General features: G+C 38.4%; 1 protein-coding gene across 1 annotated transcript in view; it reads left to right on the top strand.

The window, feature by feature from the left end:
- LOC133532693 (endoribonuclease Dcr-1) overlaps nucleotides 1-13,951 on the top strand; it is a 59,011-nt gene extending 45,060 nt beyond the window's left edge. Inside the window, exons 33-43 of the mRNA XM_061871463.1 lie at nucleotides 270-401; nucleotides 731-812; nucleotides 1,312-1,478; nucleotides 2,080-2,205; nucleotides 3,403-3,490; nucleotides 3,599-3,742; nucleotides 4,632-4,761; nucleotides 7,036-7,126; nucleotides 8,946-9,054; nucleotides 10,036-10,168; nucleotides 10,828-13,951. Of these exons, the coding sequence (XP_061727447.1) occupies nucleotides 270-401; nucleotides 731-812; nucleotides 1,312-1,478; nucleotides 2,080-2,205; nucleotides 3,403-3,490; nucleotides 3,599-3,742; nucleotides 4,632-4,761; nucleotides 7,036-7,126; nucleotides 8,946-9,054; nucleotides 10,036-10,168; nucleotides 10,828-10,984 (1,359 nt within the window). The 3' untranslated portion in view covers nucleotides 10,985-13,951. The remainder of the gene's footprint in view (nucleotides 1-269; nucleotides 402-730; nucleotides 813-1,311; nucleotides 1,479-2,079; nucleotides 2,206-3,402; nucleotides 3,491-3,598; nucleotides 3,743-4,631; nucleotides 4,762-7,035; nucleotides 7,127-8,945; nucleotides 9,055-10,035; nucleotides 10,169-10,827) is intronic.
- The last annotated feature ends 9,055 nt before the right edge of the window (nucleotides 13,952-23,006 follow it).

Below are 23,006 nucleotides of genomic sequence, written 5' to 3'. Positions count from 1 at the left end.
AGTTGGACCACCGGCCGTTGATTCCAAAATGGTGCTTAAACGCGTTTCAAGATTTATTCTCCATTCACTGCACATTACCACATTAGTTTACTGTATAATAAGCTATCGATATTACACTTTAAACAATATTAATGAGCAAGAAACAAAGAAAATTAATCACGACGCGGGACTATCAAGATGGCGCTGGAACCTGAAGATTTGACAACACATGTTCTGCGCAGGAATCTGAATTATAAATTATTTGTATATAACTGTCAATATGTTGACAGGTGTCAAATTTGAACCTGTACCGACTGGGTCTACGCAAGCGTCTCGGCGCGCGAATGATCGCGTCCAAGTTCGAACCCCACGACAACTGGCTGCCGCCCTGCCACAAAGCCCCTCCGGCTGCCCACGCGCCTGTAAGTATAATTAATATATAGTACACATGGTGCTACTTTTCCGCACTAGTGCGTGCGTAAATTAGCACATTATGTAACTATGTCGAGCAGTCACTATGGACGCCTGCAACTCCAGAGGTGTTACATGTGCGTCGCCGATCCTTTAAAAACCTGTACACTCCTTTGAGCAAAAATGCGCAATTTTATTTTTGATCGAATTGAGCCATTCGTTTTTTTTTTGTTAAAACGCTCAGCCATCTCACGATTACGCTCAGAGACAGTGAGAGAAGATCCTAAAGCCACGAGGCCTTAAGTAATCAAGGGTATGTGATTTATTTCCTGTCTCACAGGTGGACTCGGAGGGCGGGCAGGAGGCGCCCCCCGCCGGCTGTTTCATCCCCTATAATCTCATCACGCAGCACAGCATCCCAGGTAACCTGTCGGCCTATTACAAAACTTGTATCTAAGGGTTTTCAGAAAGAAGATTATTGATCAAATTAAAGTAAAAAGTCCCCCCAGTTTTTCATACAAAAGTATGTAAATTGCATTACAAAACTTCCGACTTACCGCATAGAATTGATCCAAAAGTTGATAGTTTTTCGAAAAAAAAAAGAGTAAATAGTACACGTTTTTGTCAAAAAGAGGTCCACCTGAAAAGCAAAAATTTGCGCATAGCTAAATTAAAATTAAACTGGCATGTCAAACTAAAATTATAGCAATAATTAGCTACATTAGTGCAGCTTAGTGCTTGAAAATAGAGACTCTTAATTGAGCCTGCAATATTTTTAACATTTTAAGTTTTGATTTACCATAATATACCTAATTTTTAACTAGCAAAGTCAACCTGGCCGGACCTTTTTAAGAAAAATATATTTAAAATCTTCAAAATCTGCCACGTTAGCTATTAAACGTACTCAATGGTTTTGTCCAGACAAATCGATAGCGGACTGCGTGGAAGCCCTAATCGGAGCCTACTTGTTAGAGTGTGGTCCCCGCGGAGCCCTACTGTTCATGGCGTGGCTCGGGATCCGGGTGCTGCCGCGGCATGACGTGCCCGTCACCGACCACGGCACCGTCAAGAAGTTAGATGATTGGCAGGTAACGTTTGTTACACGATATCTTGAGTATTCTTTGTCCAATATTCATGAAATTTGGCTGAAACGTAGTTTAGATAAATACAATTTTTAAGTTAAAATATAAAAATAATCGGGCTGGAGTTTATGAAGTTAGGGTGATAAATGAGCGTGAGCTAGTTTACACAGTCGGGCGTCATGGAAGCCCTAATTGGGCCGCGAAATGCCATGCCCGTCACCGACCAAGAAGTTAGATGATTGGCAGGTAATGTGTATGCCCCAAGTTTGTTACACGATATCTTGAGTATTATTTATCCGATATTTATCAAATGAGGCAGGAACTTAGTTTAGATATATACAATTTTTGCATTCGCACGCGCACGCACACATTTTTTATTGAAGCTAATTATATGACTAAATAGAGCAAAATTAGTAAGGGTGACCGCTGGAAACACTGGCCTCAAAGGGCAACTCGCATAGGCGCAAGTATGGTGCTCTGAATTATGTATTAGTTTTCAATTGTCCATTTTTGTAATAAACTGTAGCCAATGACCTGTTATAATGACATAATATAGTATGAGAAAACTAATACAATACACAAAAAATAATGAGTTATTCTCCACCAGAAGAAACAGTCAGCCCGCATAACACATAGAGAGTCAGACTCAGAGTCATCAGACGAAGATGATGATGAACTTCCTCGGCCTGTCGGCTCGTTGGCGCCCTACAAAGAGAATAATCAGTGGTTTCTGGTAAGTTAGATATTGTTTTATACTCTACTGTTGTATCCGAAACACCACACTGCAAGAACCCGCATTGCTGACGTTGGCGAGAAGACGAAATGGGACTAGGTCGGTCACGTCTGCCGCATGCATCCAAACAGGTGGGCTAGGGTAGCTGCCAAGTGGATGCCTGAAGATGGGCGCGGTAGGCCCAGCCGGAGACGGCGGGACGACCTAGACACCTTCCTCAACAACAGTCTTGACAGCAGTGAGACACTAAAACAGGCAAGGAAAAAAAGTCTGCAGTTATCACACGAGAGACACACCATACAACTGCGAAGTATGTTACGACCAAGACGTCGAGCAACACACTCAAAGAGTCATCAGATGAAGAAGATGACGAACTTGCTCGGGCTTTTGGCTCTTTGGCGCCCTACGATGAGAATGGGCAGTGGTTTCTGGTGAGTTAGATATTGTTTTACAATTCTGCTGTGATCACACGAGAGACACACCATACAACTGCGAAGTATGTCACGAGCAAGATGTTGTGAGACAAACTCTAAAGTTATTATATGAAAACAACTACGCCGGTCGGCTCGCTGGCGCCCTACAAAGAGAATAGGGCAGGCCCTTATGATCACACGGGAGAAAAATCATGGGAATGCATAGTGGTTTTTGGTAAGTTCATGTTATATGATAACCCTTCTAGCCCCGTATTCATAGAACTTAACATACCTTTATTAAATTTTGTCCAAAATTCAAAATTCAAAAATGTATTCTGCAAGTAGGCCTCAAGGGCTCTTTTACAAGTCAGTAAAACATTAAAGTAACATCATATAGTGACATGAAAAATACATAACAACATTTATAAATACAACATCCAATACCTGGGTAAACATTACATTATAATAATCTTAAAATAAATATTTACTACAATACAATAGAGATGTATAGTCTCTATGGTTAAAAATACATTAAATCTGGAGCTGTAAAAGGTCCCCAATGGTCCTTTCTAACAAAGACAAATGGAAGACGAAAGGATGACGACACGTACTTTAACATTGTATTATAAATGATAGCAGTGCTACCACGAATACGGAACATGTGGTCTATCTTCTTAGCAATTTTCTATGACGTTTGGGCTCTGTGTACCCATTATAGTATTAAGCAACAAACAAAAGTAATGATGACATCATTACTTTGTTCATCACGGGTGTTTTCTTGCAGCCGATGTTTGGAGCGCTGCGGGCGCCGCCCTCACCGTTACTTCGCTACATCGCCGACCCCGAGGGCGAGCTTGAGCAGATGTTGTCCGGTAAGTCTTGCAACACGAGGGAAAAACCATACAACTGCGAAATATCCTTTAAACTCTAATGCCATCGCCCCACTTTTAGCATAATTCTCATAATTGTGTTTTTTTTAGGCTACGATGCATTGGAGCGGACTCTTCAGTACCGGTTTAAAGACCGCTCGCTCCTACTGCAAGCGCTCACACACGCCTCACACCAGAGGAACCGGCTTACAGACTGTTACCAGAGGCTTGAGTTCCTCGGTGACGCCATTTTGGGTAAGTTCTGTTTTTAATTCATTTTAATTTGAAGTAAAAAAAACATTTCAATACATTTTAAGGTTCCGTACCTCAAATGAAAGAAACGTAACCCTTATAGGATCACTTTTTTGTCTGTTCGTTCATCCGTCTGTCTGTCTGGAGTTGAAATGAAGACCATATATTATTATTATTTATTATACAGTCTGCAGTCCTTTGAAGGTGTGAAAAAAAAATTCAAAAACGTTAAAAAAAGATACGGCTGTTTATTCCACAAAAAACATATATTTCGACACTCAAGGGAATCAAAATGCATAGGGTACTTCCCGTTGACCTAGAACTATGAAATTTGGTAAATAGGTATCTCATAGGTAAGCGTGCTCCACCGTAGACCGCATCATCACTTACCATCAGGTGTGATCGTGGTCAAACGTCTGCCTATCGTCCATAAAAAAAAAATAAAAAAAAAATTGGCAAGTACTATCGTCTTATACACATTAGTACAGAGAAATATCTGAAAACTATAAATTTGTAAAAAAATAAGTTGAATTTTTACGTAACCCTTGGCGAGCGAGTCCGACTCGCACTTGTCCGGTTTTTTTATTTATAAAAAAAAAAGTCATTTATTGTCGCAAAAAATAAATAAATAGTACATACAGCAAGCAGCAGCAAACATATCAAGCTAAAATAATAATATTATTATATAATATTTATCAAGCTTGCTTAAATTTAGTGGGATGTATGTATGTTTTTTTAAGTCCAACGTCCGACTTCTGTCACACGAATTAGATTTGGTTATTTTTTTTATAGCGAAGTGAATCTGCTAATGACCATAAAATAATGGAATTTGGAACAATAAATATTATATTGCATTGAGCGGTATTTTTTTCATAAAGGTTATATTTTACAGACTACCTAATAACGCGGCATCTATACGAGGATCCTCGCCGGCACTCGCCTGGAGCCCTAACTGACCTCCGCTCGGCGCTGGTCAACAACACCATCTTCGCCACCCTCGCGGCCAGACACGGCTTTCACAAGTGAGTTACTGAACAATCCGTTCCTTTAAAGGGACATCAGGCACATGGCGCTCGCATGGGGCCCATACTGACCTCCCCTCGGCCACAAAGTAAATAGCGGCGGCGCGCGCCGGAGCAGAGTCCGCTCAGTACAAAGTGCCATTTTCGCCGCACGCACACAGACGTGACATTTACGCACACAGACGTGACATTTACGCACACAGACGTTAAATTTACAGGCGTTCTCGGGCACTCTCGGGCAGAGCTTAGTCGGGCTGTGCGCGCGTTGCTCACTTGAGTCCCCGCCGCTACGTAGGTACCTACTGTCATGTACGTCGAAATGCAGTCTCTAAGGAATGTAAACATAATAAGATGTATGTATAAACGAATCGGTGTATGTATGTCTGTAAATTTATATTACCTACTCCTTTTTAGGGTTCCGTAGCCAAATGGCAAAAAACGGAACCCTTATAGATTCGTCATGTCCGTCTGTCTGTCCGATTATGTCACAGCCACGTTTTTCCGAAACTATAAGAGCTATACTGTTCAAACTTGGTAAGTAGATGTATTCTATGAACCACATTAAGATGTTTACACAAAAATAGAAAAAAAAACAATAAATCTTGGGGGTTCCCCATACTTAGAACTCATCAAACCCATACGTGTGGGGTATCTATGGATAGGTCTTTAAAAATGATATTGAGGTTACTAATATCATTTTTTTCTAAACTGAATAGTTTGCGCGAGAGACACTTCCAAAGTGGAAAAATGTGCGGCGATTTCTACATCCCGCTATCGAAATGTTTCTAGGGATTGTATATAAGGGTTTGGCATATATTTTTAATATATTGGCCTTATTTGTGAAACGTAGTGATTATATGCTCTTTGATTTGTGACTGGTTGTTTATTTTCACAGTCAATCCTCCTAAAGTAAAGAGCGCCCTTTTAGAAAGAGTTAGGAGTACATACACATTGTACATGACTGCAATAAACGAATAAACAATCTTCGCTATTCTGGCGGCCCGACACGACTTCCACTAGCAAGGCTCGAAACCGGTTTTTCCCTTATCAAAAAAACCTGCTATTACTCGTATGACAATCTTTTTCGATCTTAGGTTTCTTATTTCCTTTTTAATGGGACAATCTAATAATACGATTCAGTCCTACGTAAAGAGAATAAAATAACTAAAAATATTGGGCTGTTTCGAGGTAAAAAAACCCGGTTCCGAACCCTACAATAAAAGGAAGAGGATACATACAACAAATAAATAAATATTATAGGACATTATTACACAAATTGACTAAGTCCCACAGTAAGCTCAATAAGGCTTGTGTTGAGGGTACTTAGACAACGATATATATAATATATTAGTACATTACGATACAAGTGCGAAAAATAGGAAATTCGAAACGAGTGGCGATAAATTAAAACACGACCGAAGGGAGTGTTTTAAATCGACACGAGTTGCGAATTACCTATTCGCACATGTATCGTACAACGTTTTACAGTACATATGGCCCTTTAAATGTTCGACACAGTAACATAATATGCTACTTCTCGCACTAGTGCTATAAAGTAGCCCCATATGTACTGTAAAAATATTTATAAATACTTAAATAGATAGAAAACACCCATGACTCAGGAACAAATATCCATGCTCATCACACGAATACATGCCCTTACCAGGATTTGAACCCGGGACCATCAGCTACAAGGGATAATAAAAGCAAAAAAAAAAAAAAAAACACCAACAGTTATAAAATACAATTGCAAATATCAATATCAATTCAAACTAAAGTATTATAATTATTTAGAGATGTATAAAGTCTGTTAATATAGAATTGTTAAAAAAAAAACATTTAGAGGTGCAAATATTTTTAAGTGTCAGTCCTAAAATATATAGTATATCAAATTACCCTTACAGATGTATAAGTTTCCAAGAGTCTGTTAAATACACCCAGCTACTGAAAGATAGCTTGTTAATATTGTCTAATTGTTTGACGACCAGTCTGGCCTAGTGGGTAGTGACCCTGCCTATGAAGCCGATGGTCCCGGGTTCAAATCCTGGTAAGGGCATTTATTCGTGTGATGAGCATGGATATTTGTTCCTGAGTCATGGGTATTTTCTCTGTATTTAAATATTTATAAATATTTATATATTATATATATCGTTGTCTAAGTACCCTCAACACAAGCCTTATTGAGCTTACTGTGGGACTTAGTCAATTTGTGTAATAATGTCCTATAATATTTATTTATTTATTATTTATTTATTTAATTGTTTCTTCTCACAGGTACTTCCGCCATATGTCCCCCGGTCTGAACGAGGTGCTAACTCGCTACGTGAGGATACAAGAAGAAAACGGACATTCCATCAGCGAGGAGGTACTGTAACAACCAATGGTAACTTGTGTTATCAGCGCCATCTATCTGATCTTTTTAATACTTTATCGAACCCTAGATGGCTTATGGATATTTGATATGATAGGCATCCTATATTGGTACGTAGTTCCATAGGCAGTCCGTAGGTGGCGCTGTAATCAAAAATAATTGATTTAGGCTAGCTAATTTGTAATTGGCCTAGCGGTAAGACTTGTGGTAAGCGGTGTGACTTTCAATCCGGAGGTCGCGAGTTCAAACCCGGGCTCGTACCAATGAGTTTTTCGGAACTTATGTCGAAATATCATTTGATATTTACCAGTCTCTTTTCGGTGAAGGAAAACATCGTGAGGAAACCGGACTAATCCCAACAAGGCCTTGTTTACCCTCTGGGTTTGAAGGTCAGATGGCAGTCGCTTTCGTAAAAACTAGTGCGCCTACGCCAAATCTTGGGATTAGTTGTCAAGCGGACCCCAGGCTCCCATGAGCCGTGGCAAAATGCCGGGACAACGCAAGGAAGAAGAATTTGTGATGCACACGCAGTTTGTCTCCGACTCCCTCAAAATCCTCCGACGTCGTGTGCTCACATACCAACAACATATGTTGGGTTTTTCAACCAAGTTCATCTCTGGGCATCTCTCTATGTTTTCAGTGACAATTTATACTAGCCCTTAGAGATGTAAATGTGAGTGCTTGTGTTACTGTGCCACCCAGAAATAACGCAGCTTAGCAAGATGGCATTGAACGGCGCTAATGGTTTTGCGTATGGACGGTAGAGAAAGGACGACAATCTTTTATGGCAGAACTGTTGACAAAGTGACCAGCTTTCAGCTTTAAATAATAGTTCCTAATCTCTCCGGTGGCGGTAGGTAGGCTCATGGATTACATGAACCATAGAGGTATAATAAAGAGATGAAATGGGTGAGGGGCAACAAATAACCCGATCAAATCAAGTAGGTTATTTTGGTATGTTGTCAGGAATGTAAAAACGTGTTATTAATTTTGTCGCATTGCATTTGTTCTATCCATCACGGGCGCACGCATATAGCACAACTATATAAATACTATGACATTTCATTTCGGTGTATTGTGGCGCCACCTATTTAATGTTTTTGATGGACACTTTCATACATATAGATACGATACGATACGATACGATACGATAATTTATTGATAAAATATATTTTACATGTCATGTCTTAATACTAGGTACTTAATCTATTGTTACATCATTCGTTATGTGGCTAACTAACCAGTTACTATTTATTCTAAGCTGCTTAGGTTGGCACTCGAAAATAGGCATCCAACGAGTAGTAGGCCTCTGCTACTAGTTTATTTTTAAGTTTATTTTTAAACGAGCAGTAGCTAGTGGCATATCTTATTTCGTGTGGCAATGCGTTGTATATCTTGGGTCCCATCGTGTGTAGACACTTTTTCGATTTGGCAAGCCGTGTTCGAGGAGGTCGCAGCTCGTCGCACCTCCTGCTATTCGCCCCTCGTGCGTCACCCCTGGTAGGAAAGTGCAATAGATTACGTCGCACGTACTTTGCCACTTCGAGAATGTATATGAATATATAGAGGTTTTGCGGTTGTCAAATGTCAACTTGACAGCCAGAGTTACGGCATAATGTAAGGGACCATATAGCGTCATCTTCTATTAACCCTTTATTTCCCAACCAGAATAATTAGGACAATCCAGTATCAAGAAGGCTTGACCCCTTGGACAATTTTTTCGCTTTAAAGGGTTAATTTTAAGGAATCGATGTTTTCTTACACTGTCTACCTCCACCTGTTCGCTCTTTGGTTAATGATAATATATTTGCAGCACTACCTGATTCACGAGGACGAGCTGGAGCAAGCAGAAGACGTGGAGGTCCCCAAGGCTCTGGGAGACCTTTTCGAGTCCATAGCCGGCGCCATATTTTTAGACTCCGGTGAGTGGCAAATTTTGCAGTTGTATGATTTGTCCCACTCGCTGACAAGAGGCAGAAACGACGACAAGGCGCCTCAGCGCCACACACACACACACACACACACTTAGTAGCATACGTAAGTAGTTAGTAAGGTAATCTTATACAATTAGTGGGTCCATTTTATATAAAACTAGTGGGTAAAAAAAAAAAAAACAAAAAAAAAAATGTACTTACCATAACAGGAAGAGCAAGTTCCCCTGACACAGGTGTCTTCATACCTACTAGGAGGGCTCAACACTTGTAACAATTGTATACGTGTTTTTTTCACGAAATAAATTTTATTTTATTTTTTATTTTATTTTTAAGCCTGTAGACCATGTTAGTCTCCCATCGGTCTACCCAGCCACCAAAAACGGTGTTTCTCCAACGTTACATCATAAATCGTCTGCAATAGACCCAAAGGCCCATGATGTTTTGTCACACCATACCTAGAAATATGTCGTATAGAGCTACTAATAAGGTTTTGAGGTATAGCTGACGTGTAACCCAAGGCTCTAGAGATTCTCTTCGAGTCTATAGCGGGCGCCATATTTTTAGACTCCGGTAAGTAGCATATTTCGCAGTTGTATGATTTGTCACATCAAACCTACAAATATGTCGTACAGAGCTTCTAATTAGGTTTCAAGGTACAGCTGATGTGGAGGTCCCCAAGGTTCTGGGAAACCTCTTCGAGCCCATAGCCGGCGCCATATTTTTTAAAGTGACATATTTCGCAGTTGCATGATTTCTCACATTATTCCAACAAATATGTCTTCCATCTTTAAGTATGGATTCATGTTATAGGTTCAGGAATGAAATACCCCCACCTGCCTGGTTATTTTTATTTGACTGTTTTGAATATTTGTTTAAGGATCCCCCGCTAAAGTTAAAGTTCCGCTCAAACGCGCAAGGCCGTCGGCGTCGGGTGCAGCCTTAGTTAATGAATATCTATGTTATGTCCAGGCATGTCGCTAGCGGCGGTGTGGGGCTCGTACGAGCAGCTGATGGGGGCCGAGCTGGAGGCCTTCTCGGCCGCCGCCCCCAAGTCCCCCGTCCGGGAGCTTCTAGAAGCCGAACCCGACACGGCTAAGTTCGGGTGAGTAACTCCTTCTCTACCTCTCTCTCACCCTGAGATCGGACACTTGAGACCATTTTGTTTTTCGCCGCGTTTCTCTTTTCCATCTCTCTCTCTCACACACACTTATAAGGGCCGATCTGGATACCACCTCCCAAGTCTAGAAACTGCTGAAAGACACGTAGATCCGGACACGGCCAAGTTTGGGTAAGTGTATCGAACCAGGCATGTCGCTACCGGCAGTGTGGGGCTTCTACGAGCAGCTGACAGGGGCCGAGCTGGAGGCCTCGCCCCCTAGTCCCCCGTCCGTGAGATTTTAGAAGCTAAACCAGACAACGCTAAGTTTGGGTAAGCTCCCAAGTCCCAAGTTGTTGGAATCAACCAATAGCATTGATCGTAATACCGCGGAAAAGAAAACCAATGCTATTGGTTGATACCCGCACGTCTCCTTTCACCTCCGCTCATCTCCGCCAGCCTTAGAATTTATAACTTTTCTACGCAAAGGGCGTAGGCTAAACCTATCCTCATCATATTCGCTGTCCTCGGATGTAGTCTCGGTAGCTCAGTTAGCAGAGCGATGGGCTAGTGATCCAGAGTCGCGAGTTTGGACGCCCAAGACGGTGAATTTTTCCACCTTATAATTTATTTCTAAACATATCCTCATCTTTTGTTGATCACAGGAAACCAGAGCGCCTTGCTGACGGAAGACGTGTTCGTGTCTGCGTAGAGGTATTCGGTCGAGGAGCTTTCAAGGGCGTCGGACGAAACTACCGGATCGCCAAGGGCACAGCTGCCAGGTGCGCCCTTAGGCACCTTAAGAGGCATAAACAGCATTGAAATTTGTATTCAGAAGCCTTCGAGGCAAAAAACCTAGCTCTTAACCAGAAACCTATGCAATTAAAACTGCACGAAGCCAATGCGCTTGACGAGGAACTGAAGCCTATGGAGGAACCTGGTCTTCAACAGGAAGTGATGTCACGATCGTCAGCATTGAGGGAACGACTGATGAGAAGAACCGGAAACTACTGAATCGCTAAGGGCATAGCTGCTAGATGTGCCTTAAGACATCTTAACAGACATAAACTGCATTGAAACTTGTTTTAAGACAACGCAGAAGACTTCAGGGTATTGAAACCAGAAAAACCGCCAAGAAAACCCATTAATTTTTCCGTGGATTAACTCCGCCATTTGTATTTACTTTTATTGTGCAATATCGCGAATATCTGACAGGCCGATATCGTCCGGCGAACTGGTAATAAGTGGACCCCTTAAAACACGCTGAAGATATAAAGGCTATTCACACACTAAGACCTATGCTGTAAAATAAAACCGAAGAAACATAATACGTCCTCATTATGTTGTACTTGTCTTTAAAAAAAGCGGCCAAGTGCGAGTCGGACTCGCCCATGAAGGGTTCCGTACCATTTATGACGTATTAAAAAAACTACTTACTAGATCTGGTTCAAACCAATTTTCGTTGGAAGTTTGCATGGTAATGTAAATCATATATTTTTTTTAGATTTTTCATTCCGTTATTTTAGAAGTTACGGGGGGGGGGGGGGACACACTTTTTTTTCACTTTGGAAGTGTCTCTCGCGCAAACTATTCAGTTTAGAAAAAAATGATATTAGAAACCTAAATATCATTTTTGAAGACCTATCCTTAGATACCCCACACGTATGGGTTTGATGAAAAAAAATTTTTGTTTTAATTTTTATGACGTATTAAAAAAATACTACTTACTAGATCTCGTTCGAACCAATTTTCGGTGGAAGTTTGCATGGCAATGTATATCATATTTTTTTTTTAGATTTTTTATTCTGTTATTTTAGAAGTTACGGGGGGGGGGGGACACTTTTTACCACTTTGGAAGTGTCTCTCGCGCAAACTATTCAGTTTAGAAAAAAATGATATTAGAAACCTCAATATCATTTTTAAAGACCTATCCATAGATACCCCACACGTATGGGTTTGATGAAAAAAGATTTTTTGAGTTTCAGTTCTAAGTATGGGGAACCCCCAAAATTTATTGTTTTTTTTCTATTTTTGTGTAAACATCATAATGCGGTTCATAGAATACATCTACTTACCAAGTTTGAACAGTATAGCTTTTATAGTTTTGGAAAAAAGTGGCTGTGACAGAATCGGACAGACAGACGGACATGACGAATCTATAAGGGTGTTTTTTGCCATTTGGCTACGGAACCCTAAAAACATGCAGTAGGGTGTCCCTTATTGCAGGGATCGGAACCGGTTTTTTGGAAAAACTTGGAAATAGACATATATTTCGGTTTATTTTATACTCCAAATATAGGGCTCGGTTGTGTTTTTAGATAACGACTAGTATTATTAGATTGCCCAATTAGAAATGAAATAATTAACAAAGAACGAAAAAATACCGTTTTCGTTCCCATACAAAAAATACCGGTTTCCGATCCCTGCCTTATTGTACAATTTTCAGAAATTATTAACGGATACCCCCTAAATCGGTATCTTTTATCCTACAACACTCTAAAAATTAATTTCAGGTAATTCTTGCAATTCCCGTGCCGACTGTCATGCTATTCTCGCATACAATTAATGAAAATTACAGATATTTTTTTTTTATTATTGTGTCATATCGACCTTTTATAATACTGCCATAAAAACATAATTTTACAAAAAATTCGCGGTGCGAACACAAAACCAATGAAAAATTATCAAATTACTGTCTGACCAAATTTCTCCATAGTAATTTGTATGGGGATTTTAGTTGCAAATGGACACGGGCTCCTGTACACAAAAATGTCCTGAATTTCTGTTTCAGGGTGTTTTGGAGTAGTATCTTTTAGACGACCGGCTTGGCCTAGTGGGCAGTGACCCTGCTTACGAAGCTGATGGTCCCGGGTTCAAATCCTGGTAAGGGCATGTATTCGTGTGATGAGCATGGATATTTGTTCCTGAGTCATGGGTGTTTTCTATGTATTTAAGTATTTATAAATATTTATATATTATATATATCGTTGTCTAAGTACCCTCAACACAAGCCTTATTGAGCTTACTGTGGGACTTAGTCAATTTGTGTAATAATGTCCTATAATATTTATTTATTATTTATTTATCTTTATATTTATGGGGTATGCGTAGTTAATTTTAAAAATCGTAAATAAGGGACACTAACATGCAGACATAATTTTTATCTGTGACTCAGCGACTTCGCTCGCGAATGCGTTCTCAGTGTGTGTATCTCCTAATCCACCGACAACCTACAATTTCAGATGAGCAAGTTTCGAAGTTTCCAAAAAGTTGGAAATGTACATTTTTATTCAGAGTGTTTATTTGGTCACTTGCAATAATTTACGGACTGAATATATAGGTCATACTGAGCATCTTTTACTATGGGAGTTATGGGACCAACCCGGAAATTGCGAATAAAATTTACTCTCCCATAGATAATGTCAAGGTCAGACAGCCAAAATGTATGAAACAGACAATTTTTTTTTCGCGACTTCGGTGTTGTACCCATAGTAAAAGTTGCTCAGTATGACCTATATATTCACCCCGTAAATTATTGCAGGTGACTAAATAAACGCCCTGTATGAAACAAAAGAAAGGTTTCATTTCTGAAAAGGGATATTTCAATCCCGGTAAATATTTCCATGTAGATATTTCGCAAGTTTGAAAACTTTCCGTGGGAATATTATTCTCAAAGTATTCGATTGAATATATATTATGATTGTAACTTTTATAAATAATGCTGTAACTAATTTTTGTAACGTGTGCGTTTATATGAATATGAATTGTAAATAAATTGTGTTTGTGTTACGGATGAGTTTTTTTTCGGAGCGTAACGAGGTTTTGTGTAGAGTCCACACCTGAATCGTTAAACTTTATGGATGCATGTTCCCAATGGTGTAAGGTGTACGCATAAAAAAACTAAAAATTAGGCGGGTCCACACTCGCGCGCTCAGGTGAGGAAAATGCGCGCGCCGCCTCGGCCGAGGCACGTCTACACTGGCCGGTTTGCTTGTGAGGAAATTGCCTCGCGAGTATGCTCGCTCTGTATGGACCCGCCTATTGGTGTACAGTTTAGCCGTTTGGCACAGGCTTACTAGGGGTCAAAACAATTTTTTTGACCCGCAGTTCCTAAAATAATTCCCTTCGGAGGGGAGTGCCGAATCATTCTTTTTGTATGGGTTTTTTTTTCAGAACCCTATCGTGTGTAAAAATTAGTGTGATGAGAGAGTGTAAAAGTCTCTAAAAATATACCACATCATTACATTTGAGCCATATTTTTTTGTATAAAACAAAAATAATTTTGGTACCAGGTACGATATGGCTGATTTGTTTGTGTACAATATACCACAAATGATACGGGATATCCTCATATCTAACCCCAACAAATCAATTTTGAGAATAATTGCATGTAGTATTTTTTTTTTTCATTTTCAATATTACAAAGTGATACAGTTCTACTTCAGTACCTATTTTAAGAGACTTGTGGAACTGTACTGCAGATACGGTACATATAAATCATCAAATAATACGTAATATCCATATATCCAACAAAGAATACCTCTTTAACCCTTTTAGTTTAGTTAGTTGTTGTGGTAAATACTGATTTTAAAAAGTGGCTGAAAGTTGAATGAAAGATGTTTATTCATATGTAGGTAGGTATCAAAGGTTCGCAAGTATTCTTCCTCTCAGCGTTAATACAACCATTAAATTAAATTAAAATCAACTTAACAACAGTAGATGTGCTACTTAAACGTACAACATGAATCGTAAAAAGACTGTGATAATTATACCTAACCCTAAGTATACCCTGTGCATTAAATATATCAGAGGCCGTACCCAAAATGATAAAGCCCGACCAGAAATATATGATCATTGTCAAGTCTAATTAGGGTGACAGTTCAGTTTAGTATGAAAAATTTAGTTTCAATGAAATTCCGCAATATGGCGCGTGATCATATATTTCTGGCCAAGCTTTAAACGTCTATCGGCAAACGTCAAAAAGCCAAGCAAAACTACCTATTTATACAGTTATCAACTTATCACCTTTTCCGGACTCTGTCGGACTCGGATTTAGTCGACTCACCAGTCCCGGACATTCCGACTCACCGCGCAACACCTGACACGCAAACGTTAACAAATTATACAGGGTGGGCAAATAAGAAGTATATATTTTGTTTTTACATTTTAACTATATTAAGTTCAAAGTTTATTAAGTATTGTTTTAGATATATTATTCAGGGTTGGCACATACATGCGGAACATAGTGTCTGACATATGTCTACCAGTCCACTAACAGTAGCCAAATCGCATATTTCAGCATATCTTCGCACATTTTCGGCGTTACCTCAGTAAATTGTGTTACTTTAATTATAATATGTAGACTAGCATTAAGAGAATAGAACTGTACTATTGTGTGTCCTTAAAGGGTGTCATGAACTGGCAATATGAAATGTAACACCTTATTATGTACATGACAATGCAATATTAAATAAATGACTAAATTTGTGTCGGATGGTCGGTTATAACTGTTTAAATTTCATCAGCTTGTTAGCATAGACACGTTAATGTAGATAAAAAATGCCTTTTATTTCCAGTACAATTCGTTAGAATACATTACAACATAAGCCAGTTTAGTAAATTTTTAAGTATGTCAATTTGTTTTATTTTTGTTCTTTGTTTAGTCAATTTTAAACGTTATGCAATTTATTTTAATGCAACAAAACATTATATATATATGTGGTGGACAAGAACAGCTTTCAAGGTCCTTTTTTTTTTTTTTTTTTTTCACGCAGGGGTAAATGCATTTACGCATCTCACCCCCTGGCTGGGGAGGCCAACTTGGGGGGTGGTATGTGGGGCTCGCTCCTCCCGGTACTCCCTCTGTTAAACAGAGGGAGGGGAAGAGAATACCCACTAACATCCCCTGCGGCGTTGCCCGCTCTACCGTTATTGGGGGACGCCAAGGGGTCGCGAGACCATTCTACCGTGCCGTCCCCAGCAAGCAGGTATAACAATACCTTGAAAGTTATTGTAGATAGTAAGTAAGTAAATATTCTTTATTGTGCACCATACAGATAAAAATAGACAGGAAATGAAAAAAACACGTAAAAGTTAGTTAATAACAGGCGGTCTTAGATAGTCACACAGAAATAAGTCGAGCTAAAAAAAGCGGCCAAGTGCGAGTCGGACTCGCGCATGAAGGGTTCCGTACCATTTAAGACGTATTAAAAAAAATCTACTTACTAGATTTTGTTCAACATTTTACCACTTTGGAAGTGTCTCTCGCGCAAACTATTCAGTTTAGAAAAAAATGATATTAGGAACCTAAATATCATTTTTGAAGACCTATCCATAGATACCCCACACGTATGGGTTTGATGAAAAAAATTTTTTTTTTTAATTTTATGACGCATTAAAAAAAATCTACTTACTAGATCTCGTTCAAACCAATTTTCGGTGGAAGTTTGCATGACAATGTATATCATATATTTTTTTTAGTTTTTCATTCTGTTATTTTAGAAGTTACGGGGGGGGGGGGGGGGGACACACATTTTACCACTTTGGAAGTGTCTCTCGCGCAAACTATTCACTTTAGAAAAAAATTATATTAGAAACCTCAATATCATTTTTGAAGACCTGATTGAGAGACCTGACTGAGATTTTTTGAGTTTCAGTTCTAAGTATGGGGAACCCCCAATACTTATTGTTTTTTTTTCTATTTCTGTGTGAACATCTTAATGCGGTTCATAGAATACATCCACTTACTAAGTTTGAACAGTATAGCTCTTATAGTTTCGGAAAAAAGTGGCTGTGACAGAATCGGACAGACAGACGGACATGACGAATCTATAAGGGTTCCGTTTTTTGCCATTTGGCTACGGAACCCTAAAAAATGGGGGAATTTGGGTACCAGTCACTTGTCACTATTTCTCGAAATAAATCGAGCCAACAACGTGTTTTAAACAACATAAATATTAGAGAAAAAATTGCTTGCTACTAGAGCTAGACATTTGGCAGAAATTATCTTCCGTATACAATTGTCAACCCTGAATAGTATATTTAAGAAAAAATATTAAATACATTTTGCACTTAATATTATTAAAATTTTAAAACAAAGTGTATCACTTATTTGGCCATCCTGTAGGTGCGTCTTACCTCCAATGAGTTGTACCCTAAAGTCCCTAGAAGGTACTTCCATTAACACTGGGAATCATATCTGTGGGGTGAGATAATTGCTAGACTGATAACAGTCAATAATCTAACCCCTGGGTATACTGTCAAAACAAACCCTCCCCCTAATTTGACACCGCACTCATTTTTACGCTCATTATTGAGTTACGCACTACAATAATTGAGTTAGAGCAGGGGTTCCCAAACTGTGTGTCGCGACGCCCCGGGGGGTTGGGGCGTTCCCTGAATGGCAGCGACGTGTTCCCTCACTTCATAATTTCCAGTGCTAGACGCTGATATAAAGTAAAAAACCGGACAAGTGCGAGTCGGACTACTTTTTAGTATTTGTTGTTATAGCGACAACAGAAATACATCATTTGTGAAAATTTCAACTGTTTAGTCTCTGTCAATCACGGCTCATGACATACAGCCTAATAGACGGACAGACAGACAGACGGACGAACAGCGGAGTTTTGGTATTAGGGTCCCGTTTTACCCTTCGGGTACGGAACCTTTAAAACTTAAGTTTAGTAATGTATCAACGAGAATTTTCAAAAATTGCAGAGGGTTCCCATGAAATCTCGGTATTTTTTCTGCACGTTTATTACCAAACCATCTTACAGTTAGTTTCGATTTCTATGACACTTGGAACAAACGCTAACTGGTGACGTAAATATTACAAGAAACAGTCGTCAACAGTTAAAAACATTGAGTAATTATCCCTAATCTAAACGAGGTCTTTGTAAGTGGAAACTTGCATGAGACCTTCTCATGAAAGTGTGAGATTTGTGCATGTTTGTTGCATGAGATATCCCTGAACGAGTCACGTAGTACGGGCAAATATGGGTACGTTCCCTAAAGGGATTTGGACTGCAAAAAAGATTGGGAACCTTTGAGTTGGGGACAATCACTCGATGGAGTTATCGTGTTAATGATCTGGATGATAGCCATACAATTTGATTTGGAGTGAAATTACTGTGGTAAGATAATTTAATTATTATTATTTAGAAGTATACCTATATGCATATTGTAGAGCCGACCATGTTTTTTGCTTTGAAATGATGGGATTACGAAGTACAATATAATAATTAAGGCGGAAGCTTTTTAGGTTTATTTCTAGTTTTAATTTTTTGTGTTATTATTAAATAATAATACTAAAAAAATGTGTTTAATTTCTAATTAAAGCATTCGCTTGATAAAAAAAATAATGTAAAGCACCTAGGTATACTTGGTCAAGCAAATCTTGTCAGTAGCAAAAGGCGGCAAATTTGAAAAATCGCGGGTTAGCAACACTGTTTTCGAATAATTTCAAAATCGCGTGTCATCTGGGGGTCTACCGCGAAAACCGAAATTCGCAAATTGCGGGGATCTTTCTCTATTACTCTCACGAAGACGTGTGAAAGCGAAAAATGTCCGCAATGGATGTGTTTTATCTGTGGAATGTGGAAAGTGAATGACAGCCATCATGTTTGTTTACATTCTGAAATTTCTGCTGTCACCATTAAATACCAATATATTAAATAAGCTTGTCCATGGACTTAAGCAAAGTTAAGGAGCCTACAATATACAATCACGCTCGTTGATCGTAAATATTTGTAAAATTTGAGGTTATGATAATTACATGTTTTGGTTCGATGTACATTGCTGCTTTTCTTAGCGCAATACCAACGCAATACTGCTTTTTGAGTGTTGCCCTACTTCACTTTGCTGTACATTGCTACTGACATACTTTGCTTGACAGACTTTATTAACTTAATTAATGATATAGCAGACTTATTGTTTCAAAGGGAATACCTAACGTTAATTATTAAATTACAAAAAATACTATTAAGGCTGATACAAGCACATATACGACGCCTGGGAACACTCGCTAGATGCTATAGGTGTCTTCTGCGATCTGTCCAAAGCATTTGATTGCGTGGAGCATGACACACTTCTACACAAGCTGAAGCACTACGGTCTGTCAACGGAAGCTCTAAGCCTTGTTAAGTCTTACTTAAACCAAAGAACCCAGAAAGTGGTTGTAAATGGAACGGAGTCTACTGGAATGACTGTAAAGCTCGGAGTTCCACAGGGTTCAATTTTGGGTCCTTTTCTCTTCCTTGTATATATAAATGATCTGCCGAACCTTGTAAAACATAAATGTGAGATAGTCTTATTTGCTGATGACACCTCACTAATTTTCAAAGTTGACAGGAAACTGAGCGATTATAGCCAAGTCAATGAAACTTTGGAAAAGGTACTAGAATGGTTCACAGCAAATAACTTACTTCTTAATGCGAAAAAGACGAAATGTGTCAAATTTTCGCTGCCGAATGTAAGAAAATCTGAAACTATCATCACATTAAATGGCGAAACGCTGGACCTTGTCGAGAATACGGTTTTTCTGGGCCTTACTTTAGATAGTAAACTGCAATGGGCCCCTCACATATCTGCCCTGGCGAAAAGGTTGAGCTCTGCCGCGTATGCAGTAAGAAGAATCAGGCAGTTTACTGACGTGGAGACAGCTCGCCTAGTTTACTTCAGTTACTTTCACAGTATTATGTCTTATGGCATACTGGTGTGGGGCAAAGCAGCTGACATAGAAACCATCTTCGTTCTTCAGAAGAGGGCAATCAGATCCATTTATAACATGGCTTCTCGTGACTCACTGAGAGAACGATTCAAGGAAATAGATATTCTCACAGTAGCTTCACAATACATACTAGATGTGATAATGTATACGCATAAGAATATAAAGTCCTTTAAGAAACTGTCTAATATCCATAGTTATAATACGCGAAATAAACATAAGTTAGTAGTCTCCAAGTTTCGTCTACAGAAAGTTAAAAAATCGTTCATGGGAAACTGTGTAACATTTTATAACAAAGTACCCTTAGAGGCATGGAACCTGCCCTATACTTCATTCAAGCAATACGTCAAAAATGCACTTCTCAAAAAGGGATACTATAAAATAGATGACTACTTGGGAGACACGGAATCATGGCCAAGTATCCAGTCTCAAAAGCTGTAATAGTTTTGCGTGCAGTGTCCCGGAGAGGCATATGGCGCTGTTGTTTCTAGCTGTTCAACCTTATGTATTAATGTTTGTTATGTTTTAGTTATTTTGATGATGACATTGACATATTAAATACATAGTAGTTATGTATTCTGTAGAACTAGTTTTAAGATTGTTAGCTTAACAGTCTCTTGACGTGAAATATGTATTTCATACAATTTTTTATTTTTTTTATTCTTTGACATTTGGAGAACCTTTACACCTCCAAATCTTATTATTGTGTATTATTATTTTTCTCAGACCGTGGGGACCTTATACATCTCCAAACTTAATGTATTAACCGTGGAGACTATACGTCTCTGTCATATTGTATAATATACTTGACTTGGTACATACTAGTTATGTACAGAATGTAGCATTAGTTTATGAGACTGCTAGTTTAACAGTCCAGACGCGGTTTATTTATTTAGTATAAATTTTATTTTGACACTTGGAGAGACTTTACACCTCCAAATTTTATTAATATTAGTACTCTGACATTGGGGACCTTTTACATCTCCAGATTTAATGTGTTTTTAACCATAGAGACTATACATCTCTATTGTATTGTAGTAATTATTTATTTTAAGATTATTATAATGTAATGTTTACCCAGGTATTGGCTGTTGTATTTATAAAATGTTGTTATGTATTTTTCATGTCACTATATGATGTTACTGTAAATGTTATATTGACTTGTAAAAGAGCCCTTGAGGCCTACTTGCAGAATAAAATTTTGAATTTTGAATTTTGAATTTTGATATATTTGGTGGTTTGGTTTGGTTGGTGGTATTGGTTGATATATTCATGATGATGATGATGATTTGGTATTGAGATTTTTTTTTAAATAAACACGTCTGTGGCGAACTAAAATACGGCCCGCCTGATGGTAAGCGATCATCGTAGCCTATGGAAGTAAGAAGTAACTACTTATATTGTATGAGATACACCCAGAGCAATATAATTTTCATCACACGTGCTAGAAGGAGATAGGCGATGCGGTCCGTGAATCCTAAATTTCGATCTCGAATCTATGGCTGTAATCTACGTCCGAAATTAGGCTGAAATTTTATTTATTTCCTTTTAATCTGGCCATACACACTAGGGTATGCCTGCGCAGTTTTGCCTGTACAGTTCAACTGCACAGCCCGAAATCGGGTTCGATACCAAGCCTAATAAAGTGTGGATGTAATTGGCACTTTAAAGCTGTATAGGAAACTGCACAGTCGAATGCCACACACGCTCCGGATTACCTGTGCATTCGATAAAACTAGTGTGTATGGCTAGCTGATATATAGATATTAAGTGTGATGAAAAACATTGTGTGTGCCAAGGGCGGTACAGGAATTAAGAACTCGTTTAAATTAAATTCACACTCGTTCGTAATTTATTGTTTACTGCTCTTGGTTGATTTGAAACACGTTTCACATCAAAACAAACTTCTGTCCTCATAATATATCTCCCTTTATTATCTGATATTTTAAAACCAATCGTAATTTCAACGCATTAACGTTCAAAATCACATGCAGCACAACCCCATCCACTCATTAGATATCAACAAATAACCATAGCAAACGCGTATCTCACTTTCCCAAGGACTTACAAATGTATCCCTATTAGTAAAACATACGGTTCAAATTTAAATGTCACTTTAGACTGTAAAGTGAAATTTTAGAATTGTATCCAAGGCCCTGGCAAATTATTTTCGATCTAATTTTGATGGTATTAGAGTGGGAATTGGTTTGAAAAGCCGTGTTGTTGTGGAAGGGATTTGAGTTTGGCCAATAGAACATGTTAGGTATGAGGCGGGGCTGTTTTTGAGTTATTAGTAAAATGTCGTAAATGGCACAAAGGTGGGAGAAAAGGGGATACTATTTTCTAAGTTCTTGTATTGTATGTGATAAATGATAGGCAGATGTCGGATACACAATATATATTTAATTAAACCATCTTATCATACATAACACAACAACAGATATTCATTTTGTAAAGCTGTGACACCTGACATAGAATTCAAGTAAACATTCATAATATCTAACCTGCCAGTATAAATCTATACATACTCAACAGTATGTTTTTGAGCATATACTGGGTGGGGTAAGAGCTTAAATGTGTGTGTTGAAATAATTCGTTTAAATGCATACGCATACTAAGTCTTTCTAAACACTTGTAATGTTGTAAACCGCATGTTAGTGCTAAGTATTAACATTAAGTGGTATTAGGTAAATGTTCTTCGTGACATACGTATATCAGTATTTAAGGATATGAATGGTATTTAAAATTTTTGTTCATGCCATATATGTTTTTCTGTGTTATCTGCTTAATAAATAAATAAAAGGTGGCATCTGTAGCACGAGCAAGTATGTATATATGAACGATAGATTAGCTTAATTGAAATAAAAACAAAAACTTATTTTAGTGTAATATTTTTTGCACGTTCTGGGATGAATTATCACGTAAGTAGTTTTTTACACAAAGCCGTGTATTGGGTTTAAAAATTTCTTATTACTCATAAAGAACAAAAGTTCACTTACAGCTTAAACTATAAACAATTTCATACGTCGTTTACAATCACATCCAGCTAGTCTATGATACTTAATATACATTATCGCTGATAAGACCGCCTATTGTTACCTAGTCTTTAACTTGTATTTC

Source organism: Cydia pomonella, chromosome 27 (genome assembly GCF_033807575.1).
Source record: "Cydia pomonella isolate Wapato2018A chromosome 27, ilCydPomo1, whole genome shotgun sequence".
Classification (NCBI taxonomy): domain Eukaryota; kingdom Metazoa; phylum Arthropoda; class Insecta; order Lepidoptera; family Tortricidae; genus Cydia; species Cydia pomonella.
Note: the sequence above shows the minus strand (reverse complement) of the source record. Positions and strands in the feature narration are given on the sequence as shown.